Genomic DNA, 11,861 nt, shown 5'->3' on the forward strand with positions numbered 1-11,861 from the left:
TGCTACTAATAGGCATGCGCATCACTCTATTGCGCGTTTGGTTGTCTGCAAAAAAATCAGCTCTGTGCATCTGAAAACAAAATGGCGATCCCTTAGTGTCCTAGGTTGCTTAGTTCCTAATAACTGCAGCGCTGCGCTAGTTGTCCCATCACTCCCTGTTTTTACATAGAAAGCAATGCGACTAAATCACTTTTTAAATTTGTTTGCAAAGAAAATGTTATTTACATGCAAAAAAATTCTTGAAATTAAGATAATGTTATTCATTTAACATTTCAAAATATTTTTGCAATCATTTTCTATGAATACTAAAGACAAAATATGATTTATATGGTCGTATAATAATCCTGACTGACAAAGTGGAATATATCTTAGATTTGAATTAGAATGAAAAGTAAAATATGATTCTTAAATTTTATTTTTGAAAACAAATTAAGAATATTATTAATCGAATGTGAAAACAAATCCCGAAGAAAAATTTGATTTCGCTTTTTATTCTTTTTTTGAATCCCTTTTTTTATTTTTTAATAAAAAAATGTTTCTTTGTAAAAAAAAATATTGAAATGAAAAGAACGTTACACGTTTTATATTTCAAAGCAATTTTCGAAAGGATGTAAAAAAATGCTAATGGGAAACATGAATTAAAACGTCACTCAATAAACTTGGTAAAGTGGAATATTAGATTTGTATTTGAATAAAGAGTTGAATATAATCCTTTTTGTATCTGAAAACGCAGTAAATAATATTTATAACAATAAATTATGTAAATAGTTTTGTTAAAAAAGTTTTAATAGTATACAAGTTCAAACTTAATATTTGAGGGTTAAGCGAGTACTTACACTATTGAATATAATGAGAAAAACATGATTGAAATTGGATTAAATTTTTATTAATGAACATATAACATCAAAATATGTAAAAAACATTTTAAATAGTTTATTCAATAATTTAAGTTTAAAACAAAATTATTTTTCAGAGGAACGAATATAAACTATAATTTTATAAAACGTCCAAATGTAAATATAATCAATGTCTTAACATCTTAGTTTTAAATACTTGAAAGGATATAATGATAAAAGAAAGCAATTAAAGCAATTTATTTTTTTATTTTTCGCTGATTACTAAAGAAAGTTGTTTCAAATTTAAATTTAGTTAAATGCAATTAGAAATACGTTATATCCATTATATATTCATAAGCTAGAGTATTCACATCGTTAGTTTAAACTTAGTACTATTCAAATTTTTCTCCGGGATTTTTTTTTACATTCGATTAATAACATTGATAATTTTTTTTCGGAAATAAACTTTAAGAATCATATTTTACTTTTCATTCAAATTCAAATCTAAGATATATTCTACTTTGTCAGGATTATTATACGATCATATAAATCATATTTTGTCTTCAGTATTCATAGAAAATGATTGAAAAACTATTTTTAAATGTTAAATGAGTAACATTGTCTTAATTTCAAGAATTTTGTTGCATGTAAAGAACATTTTGTTTACTAAAAAATTAAAAAAGTGATTTAGTCCCATTGCTTTCTATGTAAAAACAGGGAGTGATGGAACAACTAGTGCCACGATGGAGATATGTGGAACTAATCAGCTTAGAACAGTTGCGTGGTCAAGTTAAAATCTGAAATATGGAGGGATGCACAGGGTTGCAAAATCTTAAAGCCTAAGCACCTATACAAAGTGCATTTACATTAGCATATTATTGTGATATGGCATGGCTTGTTGATTGACACAAAAAGCCAAAAACAAAGAAGACCTACAAAGTACAAGGAAGATAAAGTAGTACTGCGGAAGTGAGGCTACGTGCATTACAAGTCTTGAGTGCGAAGATTTCTCACAGACTGTGGCAACCTGAACCTCTGGCTAATGGGCAAAGACACCACTAATTTAATCTGTTATCTCGCGCACGAATACTGGACGAAATAATAGCAAGCTCAATTTGATTGTAGCCGACGGCTCAACTTTGGGCGTCCGTACTCAGTCCTCAGTGTAGGCTAGTCGGTCGCAGACTGTTCTGTCTGAAAGGAAATCTGTGATGAGATGTTAATAACAAGGGACATCCAATTCAACAATCAAATAACGGAAAAGTCAATCTCCAAGTCACGTTTTTGAGGCATTCTGTCAAGAAATACTACTCCGGTGCCTAATTGTAAGCGTTATTGCTACACTCAAGAAACTCAATGCAGTGATTCTAATATAAGTGTCATTGTCACTTTTACTTTCCTCCTGTAGGAGATGCCAGTGATTGATACATAATCACGACTGGCGATCTAAATAGAATTTGACATTACTATATGCTGCGTGAATGGATTTAGCCTCTACTGATTTGCTAACAGTGAATTATAGGCTAAATTTTGCACGCTTATAAGAAAGATTACGAGAGTTCCGACATTTCGTGAAGGTTGAGAAAAATAAGATTTCAGCGAAAGATCTTGCAACATGTCCACTGCGTGTATGGGGAATTGTTCGAATCCTCGGATAGTGTACGATGTACTAATTGAGGACCCTTGGGCACAATGGAATGCTGCCGTGAATTATTTCGAGTATCAACCGTGGGTTTTCTCTTTATTGGGTAGTGCAATGGTTGGTCTTTCTGGCATTCTCCCCCTGCTTATCATCCCCATCGATGATGGTACCAATTTGAAAAATGGAGGTAATACTTTTTACTGCAATGTGCGTTTATTGTTTTATATAATTTGTCTATATTTTTTCATGTCATTTTACCAAACCAAAATCGAAACCATTTACAGGATACATTACCAGTTTACCGCTACTTTATGCAATTAAATGAGTAAAAGTGATAAAGAAAATTAAACAGAAAAATTAGAGTGACATTTATAGCAAAGATGTATACTGCAGAATCAAAAAGGATCCAGCGAACGGCAATAAGGCTTATTATCAGTAAACAGTAACAGTAGTATGGTGCGCATGATATAATTATGATCAGAATATAATACACTTTCTGAACAAGAAGGGTAAAAGTTATTAAAACAAAATTAAACTACAAGTATTAGCTTTTAAAGGATAATAGTTAAGATGCATAAGTTACGTCCACATTCCCGAATATAACATAGAACTCGTAATGATCTCCCCTTTCGGGTGGATTTATAAACACCACTGTGTATGCAGATATGATCATTTTCAATTTTGAGGGCAGAATTAGCTTATTTCGAACGTTAGAAACATTGAATGCAATTTAATGTTTCATGACAGCTAAGATATCTGCAAGTTGCAAATGAGTGTCAGAGTGAGCAGAAAGACCAAGAAATGTTTGGTTAAAGCAACAAGACTATTGGATTTTTCTTTTCTTTTAAGAAAAATTGTTTGCACTAACAAAATTTCCATGGAGACCATTGATTTTTTGTTTTTTGTATCAAAGTTTAGAAGACCCTGATAATAATTACAATCTGGCATTCTAAATTAAACGTAAAAACTTATTTAAAAACTTAAAAGTGACAGTAGTGCAATTGCCGAATAGGGGCGTCACCTGGTTTTTGTTGGAAACAAAACACGAAGCGATTTGACCAGGCAGAAGTTTAAAATTATTGTTACTTTTGTTACTACGGTGTCTTAAATATGGGTATGTCACGATATCGGAATGATCATATTTAACTCACAGTTTAGGTGTTTTTAAGCATCCTTACGGCCAGAAATACCCCATTGAAAGGTCACAAAAATAATTTCGTCGAAACCCAACCCTTTTCCAACGGTTCGTGGAGACAGTAAGGCAAGAATTCTGGCTCAGAAATCGAAAACTCACCCCTAATTAAAAAGTTCCCAAAATTCTAGGAAACGTCCAATTTCGTTCGCAGTTAATAAATTTGCGATCATTTAACAGACTAGAAAATTGATAAAAAGCATCCCCCTAATTATGTTAGTAGCAGAACATCTCGGCCGGATACCATTAAACCACCCCTAATGAAATCCGATTTTTGAAAATTAGGAAAATGGACAAAAACAGCCAGAGGGTAATAAAAAGTTGGGTGTTTAACGTCCTGAAGAAATCCCCCTTTTATTCCCCCAACTAATGCTGGTGGCAAAAATTCTCGCTCGGAAATCGAAAACCCACCCCTGAATAATAAGTTCCGAAAATTCTAGAAAATTTCCAAATCAGTGTGAACTTGATGCATATAATATCATTAAACAGCCTAGAGAATTAATAAAAAGCATCCCCCTAATTAGGGTAGTGGTAAAACATCTCGGTCGGATACCAAAAAGTCTTCCCTAATGAAATCCGATTTTTAAAAATTACAAAAATGTACCAAAACAGCCAGAGGGTAATAAAAAGTTGGATGTTTAACGTCCTGAAAAATTCCCCCTTTTGTTCCCCCGACTAATGCTGGTGGCAACAATTCTCGCTCGGAAATCGAAAACCGACCCCTAAAGTTCCCAAAATTCTAGGAAATGTCCAATTCAGTTCGAAGTTAATACATATGCGATCATTTAACAGACTACGAAATTAATAAAAAGCATCTCCTTAATTATGGTAGAAGCAGAACATCTCTGTCGGATACCAACAATCCACCCCTAATGAAATTCGATTTTTGAAAATTCGGAAAATTGACAAAAACAGCCAGAGGGTAATAAAAAGTTGGGTGCTTAAAGTACCTGAAAAATTCCCCTTTTGTTCCAACGACTAATGCTGGTGGCAACAATTCTCGCTCGGAAATAAAAAACCCACCCCTGATTAATAAGTTCCAAAAATTCTAGAAATTTTTCAAATCAGTTCTTATTTAACGCCTATACGATCATTAAATAGCCTAGAGAATTAATAAAAAGCATCCCCCTCATTAGGGTAGTGGCAGAACATCTCGGTCGGATACCAAAAAATCACCACTGATGAACTGATTTTTAAAAATTAGGAAAATGGACGAACACACGCAGGGGGTAATAAAAAGTTGGATATTTAACGTCGGTATTAACTTCGAACTCAATTGGAAATTTTCTCGAATTTTTGAAACTTATTATTTAGGGGTGGGTTTTCGATTTCCGAGCGAGAATTCTTGCCACTAGGATTAGTCGGGGGAACAGAAGTGGGAATTTTTCAGGACGTTAAACATCCAACTTTTTATTACCCTCTGCCTATTTTTGTCGATTTTCCGAATTTTCAAAAATCGCATTTCAATGGGGTTGGTTTTTTGGTATCCAAACAAGATGTTCTGCCACTACCATAATTAGGGGCATGCTTTTTATTGTTTTTCTAGGCTATTAAATGATTGTATGTATATTAACTTCGAACTAAATAGGGCATTTCTTAGAATTTTGGGAACTTATTAATTACGGGTGGGTTTTCGATTTTCGAGCGAGAATTCTTGCCACCAGCATTAGTCGGGGGAACAGAAGGCGGAATTTTTCAGGTCGTTGAACTTCCAACTTTTTATGACCCTCTGTCTGTGTTTGTCGCTTTCCGAATTTTCAATATTCGTATTTTATAGGGGTTGATTTTTGGTATCGGACAGATATGTTCTACCACTACCATAATAGGGGGGGGGGGGGGGGTGTGCTTTTTATTAATTTTCTAGGTTATTAAATGATCGTGTATGTATTAACTTCGAACTAAATGAGACATTTCTTAGAATCTTGGTAACTTATTAATTAGGAGTGGGTTTTCGATTTCCAAGCGAGAATTCTCGCCACCAGCATTAGTCGGGGGAACGGAAGGCGGAATTTTCCAGGACGTTAAACATCCAACCTTTTGTTACCCTCTGTCTGTTTTTGTCGATTTTCCGAATTTTCAAGAATCCGATTTCATTAGGGGTGGTTTTTTAATATCCGACCGAGATGTTCTGCCATTGCCATAATTAGGGGGATGCTTTTTATTGATTTTCTAGACTATTAAATGATTGTATGCGTATTAACTTTGAACTAAATGGGGCATTTCATAGAATTTTGGGAACTTATTAATTAGGGTTGGGTTTTCGATTTCCGAGCGAGAATTCTTGTCACCAGCATTAGTCGGGGGAACAGAAGGCGGAATTTTTCAGGAAGTTAAACATCCAACTATTTATTACCCTCTGCCTATTTTTGTCGATTTTCCGATCTTTCAAAAATCGCATTTCATTAGGGTTGGTTTTTTGGGATCCGGCCGAGATATTCTGCCACTACCATGATTAGGGGTATGTTTTTTATTAATTTTTGAGGCTATTAAATGATCGTATGTGTATTAAATTCGAACTAAATGAGACATTTCCTAGAATCTGGGGAACTTATTAATTAGGATTGGGTTTTCGATTTCCGAGCGAGAATCGTCGCCACCAGCATTAGTCGGGGGAACGGAAGGCGGAATTTTCCAGGACGTTAAACATCCAACTTTTTATTACCCTCGGTTTGTTTTTGTCGATTTCCCGAATTTTCAGGAATCGGATTTCATTAGGGTTGGTTTTTTAATATCCGACCGAGATGTTCTGCCATTGCCAGAATTAGGGGGATGCTTTTTATTGATTTTCTAGGCTATTAAATGATCTCATGTGTATTAGCTTCGAACTAAATTGGACATTTCCTAAAATTTTTGGAACTTATTATTTACGGGTGGATTTTTGATTTCCGAACGAGAATTCTTGCCGGGAGCATTAGTCGGGGGAACGGAAGGCGGAATGTTTCAGGACGTTAAACATCCAACTTTTTATTCCCCACTGTCTGTTTTTGTCCATTTTCCGAATTTTCAAGAATTGGATTTCATTAGGGGTGGTTTTTTAACATCCGACCGAGATGTTCTGCCATTGCCCTAATTAGGGGGATGATTTTTATTGATTTTCTAGGCTCTTAAATGATCGCATGTGTATTAACTGCGAATTAAATGGGACATTTCCTAGAATCGTGGGAAGTTACTATTTAGGGGTGGATTTTCGATTTCCGAGCGAGAATTCTCGTCACCAGCATTAGTCGGGGGAGCAGAAGGCGGAATTTTTCAGGACGTTAAACATCCAACTTTTTATTACCTTCTGTCTGTTTTTGTCGCTTTCCGAATTTTCAATATTCGTATTTCATTAGGGGTTGATTTTTGGTTCCTGACGGAGATGTTCTGCCAGTACCATAATTAGAGGGAGGGGGTCCTTTTTATTAATTTTCTAGGTTATTAAATGATCGTACATGTATTAACTTCGAACTCAATTGAACATTTTCTAGAATTTTTGGAACTTATTATTTAGGGCTGGATTTTCGATTTCCGAGCAAGAATTTTCTCCACCATCATTAGTCGGGGGAACGGAAGGCGGAATTTTTCTGGACGTTAAACATCCAACTTTTTAATACCCTCTGTCTGTTTTTGTCGATTTTCCGAATTTTCAAAAATGGCATTTCATTAGGGTTGTTTTTTTGGTAACGGACCAAGATGTTCTGCCATTACCCTAATTAGGGTGATGCTTTTTATTAATTTTGAAGGCTATCAAATGATCGTATGTGTATTAACTTCGAACTAAATTTGACATTTCCTAGAATTTTTGGAACTTATTAATTAGCGGTGGATTTTCGATTTCCGAGTGAGAATTCTTGCCACCATCATTAGTCGGAGGAACGGAAGGCGGAATTTTTCCGGACCTTAAACATCCAACTTTTTAATACCCTCTGCCTATTTTTGTCGATTTTCCTAATTTTCAAAAATCGTATTTCCTTAGGGGTGGATTTTTGGTATCCGACGGAGATGTTCTGCCACTACCATAATTAGGGGGATGCTTTTTGTTAATTTTTTAGTCTATTAAATGATCGTATGTGTATTAACTTCGAACTGAATTGGACTATTTCTGGAATTATGGGTACTTATTAATTTGGGGTTTCGATTTCCGAACCTTAATTATTTCTACCAGCATCAGTCTGGGGAACAAAAGGAGGAATTTTTGAGGACATTACACACCCAACTTTTTATTACCCTCTGGCTGTTTTTGTGGATTTCCCGAATTTTCAAAAAATGATCAAAATGAGCATTTGTTCATAAAAATTGTTTGAATAGTTGCCAGTCATTAGCTGTTCTTAATTGTTAGTAAGCGCACATCATTATCTGAGATACTTTATACAAAATCTATGTGTTACAATTAGCTAGTCATTGCATATCACGAAAAAATGACTAATGTTAATTAATTTGTTTATAGCATTATTGAAAAAAATTTTCTTACTCTAACCCACTAGTTAATTATTTCTAGTTAGTTTTTGCTTTGATTTTTTTAAAGAATTTCAAAGTCTTAGAAGAAATGGTATCATGGAAAAGTTTAGTAACAAAAAATCGTAATTTTGTTGTTAAATAAAAAATTGCCGTTAAGTCAAAGAAAAATTGCACAGTTAAATGTTATACCTGGAAGCCTTACGGTCAATTCTAAAAGAAGAAAATCAAAATCCGTTAAGAATTGCACTGTCAGTCGATTTTTGTCTAAAAAATGTGCTTTTTCTCCCACTGTGCGCCTGCTCAAAGGAATCAGTCCCATGTGTGTTCGTGAATAAGTTAGTGATCATATAATTAAAATCAATAGTTATCGTACTATGTTCATTAATGTATATAAATTGTATTTATTAAAGTTTTCTTTGTGATGCGTAAGTTATTTATTTTTTGGAATTCAATGAAAATAAAATGTTACTCAGGAAATCTATGTGTTGTAATTTTTTTTCGTCACTGAAATCAAAAGCTATACAATTTATATGTATTCTTGAGCATTTCATAATAACTGTTTATTTTAATAAAAATAATTGTATTCAATACTCACTTTGAATTACGCGTGTATTTCCCTCTTTTTCGAGTGAGAATGCGCTTGTATGAGTTGAAAGGGAAATGCACTCGAAAGAAAAGTGGAATTTCACCCAAATCATAGAAGTGAGGGTTTCACTTTTTCTTCGTGTCATGTTCCACCCGATTCGAGTGCAATTTCACTCGAGAAAATTTAGAGAGTAATATAGGAACAACAAATTTGTAAAATTTTGTTTCATTCTCACGTTCGAATACCACATCAATATATCAATATGAAAATCATAAACAATTACAAGTAGATGATGTAAAAAGTATTAAATTAGATGTTTATAGAGCTAGACGTGAATTAATTCCAAGCCTCCCTAAAGTTTTGAAGGAGACGCAACACATAATTAGCGATTTAGATTTGAAAACTACATTCGATGAGGATTTTGTAACGTTAAATAATTAGGCTGAAAAATTTGTAATTATTACAACTAAAAAAATTTAGAATTTGAACTCCTTCGAGGTATTTGTGCATTGATGGTACATTTGATTATTGTATTAAATTTTTCACTCAACTTTTCACACTGCACGGCTTTTTTAATGGACATTATGTTCCACTTGTTTACTGTTTGTTGAAAAATGAAAAAACTTCTACGCATCAACAATGTTTTTCTTCTCGGTGCAAAATGTGCACTGACAAGGGTTTAGTTTTAGAACCAACTAGGGAGGGTGAGGGAGAGTAGGGTTGGACAGTACTTAAGAGGGCGTAATAGAAGAGGATAGATCCGAAGTCCGTGCGGTAGAAAGAGACGTTCGCTTCCCTTAGCCGGTGTCTACTTGTGAAGCTCGGGAGCGAAAAGTATACTACCCCCTGTTATCGCATTACCTGCTTTACCATCAACCATACTACATTTCACATTGAATTTTATGTTATAAACACTGAGTTGCCAGACGGATCAGATTTGCCACAGTGTTCTTCTAAGAACCATGACTATCTTGTCATTTGTTGTTTCTCCTTTAAACTTTAAAGTTCTTTTTCATCAATAAGTTGAAATATCCTGCGAACTGTATGATCGAGTAAAGAAATAAAATGAAAATTTGCAACTAAATCATTAATTTCAATGCGATTAGGGTAACAATCTTGCTTGGCTTTTGTTATGTCAACTTAAGGTGGATACATTTTGCTTCCAAACATTTGTAAATTATGCTCTCTCATTTTTCGATAGGTGTCTTTTGAAAGACGAGCATCAGTAAACATAGCCAATGCTTGATTTCTTTCACGATCATTGTAATTACTGTCCTCAGTTTTATCTTCTGGCTCAGCATTGTTTGCCTTAAGTATTTCTTTTTGTTTTACTTTCAAAGCCATTTGCAGTTCATCATATGCATGGTTCGAAACTAGTTCTGTTACGCGTCTTATTTTAGTTCTATTTTAACCCTTCTCGAACGATAAGCGTGGTCGAACTTTTTTTACTATGACATCAGAACTTTCGCCGTTTGTCATTTCATTATCCAGCTCTCTTATATTCAGGACAAGCATTTTCTCTAAAAAATCTTTCTATTTAAGTTGAAACCTGTCCCATCTACGGGAGAAACTGATCCACTTTCTTTTAAATTGTGTCGAAAAGACTGTTATTATTTTGTTTCTTAGGAATTGATGTTCAGTTTCAGACAGAGAGTACGTTGACTTTAATTTTCACATAAATATGAATATTTAAATTGGTTAGGTAACTGAGACATTGTAGATCAACACTTGGTAGATGAAAAATTAACACAAGCTATTTTTAATCTTTCGAAACTAAGATTTAATTTATTGGAGTATCATAAGTATTACAAATCATAGAAAGATTCACATGTTCTATTTGATAATACTACAAGTACAAAAAGTGTTATATATCTTATATTAAAACAATACAGTAAAAATTCTGATGATCTCGTAAGGTTCTATCTCGCTCCAGGTTGGGTTATGAAACTATCGTTGATTGTTTTTGTCGCAAATCTTTTTAAAAATTGACAGTAGGTGACGGGTCAGGCCTATCGGGTAGATGACGCGTCACCCACTGTCAATTGGTTTCACAGTTTTGCGGCAAACATGTCTAGGGTTTATGGGCTATAGGTTTAGTGCCTTATGGTTTACAAATTTGTAGATAAATGACTGAGGTTTATATATTTCTAGGTTTTAACTTAATAGATTTAAAGATTTTAGGTTTGAAGTTTACAGGTTTAAGGTTAATGAGTTATGAAATGTATGGGTCATATGTTCTACATTTGACCGATTTATTAGACGATTGGATTTTATTTCTTTCAAGTCTAATCGATTTTGGTTCAAGATTGTTTGGTTTGGAGGTTTATAGATGTGGGATTTACGGGAACATGGATGCAGGCATTTAAAGTTTAAGTTGTTTTTATGTAATTACATATCTTTTTTCATGGATAATGCGTTGAAGCTTAAACCAAAAATGTTTGTGTAAATAAAACCAAGTTTGCACCGTGTGAACTTCTACCAGAAGTTTTTCTAAACATTGAAAACAAAATTTACGATTCATGAAGAATTTTTGTTTATTTTCGGCAAAAAAATCCTTGCTGTCATATATCAGGTCACTATAAAAAATATGACAGCAAGGATTCTTTTCCAAAATATTTCACATTGATTACGAAAAAATTTAACCTGTTCATGAAAAATGGTAAAAATGTGTATTTATTTATGAAAATCGTTTAATCAATTATCATTTTCGTCACTATTAAAAATATGATAGCATAAATTCTTTTTCAAGATGTTTCGAATAAATCCCGAGAAAAATCAAGCCTGTTAATAAAAAAAATGGTTCAAATGTGCATTTGTTAAAAAAATTGTTGAAATAATAAACATTTTTTGGTCGATCTTCATGCATAGACGCTTTAAAACTAAAGGTGAATGCATCGACAACAGTAATTTTGTAATTGTGGATTCTTTATTTTTAAAGCGCTTTCGGCCTTAACGAACACATTTTCGTTACATATCTCGTGCTTCGCATTCGAGTTTAAAAAGTTTGAAAAAAATGCGAATTCTTTTTAAAAAATTTTGTTCTTGAACATTTTATTGCAACTTTAATCTTTTTTCCATAAACTGAATTTGCTCATTTCTAATATTTTTTATGATTCAATCTTTACACGTACAGTATACTGAGCAGCCTCACCGGGTTTTAACTTCTAA

The 11,861-nt window shown here is 33.5% G+C and overlaps 1 protein-coding gene across 3 annotated transcripts in view; it reads left to right on the plus strand.

The window, feature by feature from the left end:
* Positions 1-1,629: 1,629 nt before the first annotated feature.
* Positions 1,630-11,861, plus strand: part of LOC117174044 (zinc transporter ZIP13 homolog) — a 120,753-nt gene continuing 110,521 nt past the window's right edge. For all 3 annotated transcript variants that reach the window (XM_033362691.1, XM_033362692.1, XM_033362693.1), the window contains exon 1: positions 1,630-2,665. In XM_033362691.1, the coding sequence (XP_033218582.1) occupies positions 2,452-2,665 (214 nt within the window). In that variant the 5' untranslated portion in view covers positions 1,630-2,451. The remainder of the gene's footprint in view (positions 2,666-11,861) is intronic.

This window comes from Belonocnema kinseyi, chromosome 6 (assembly GCF_010883055.1).
Source record: "Belonocnema kinseyi isolate 2016_QV_RU_SX_M_011 chromosome 6, B_treatae_v1, whole genome shotgun sequence".
NCBI classification, from domain to species: Eukaryota; Metazoa; Arthropoda; class Insecta; order Hymenoptera; family Cynipidae; genus Belonocnema; species Belonocnema kinseyi.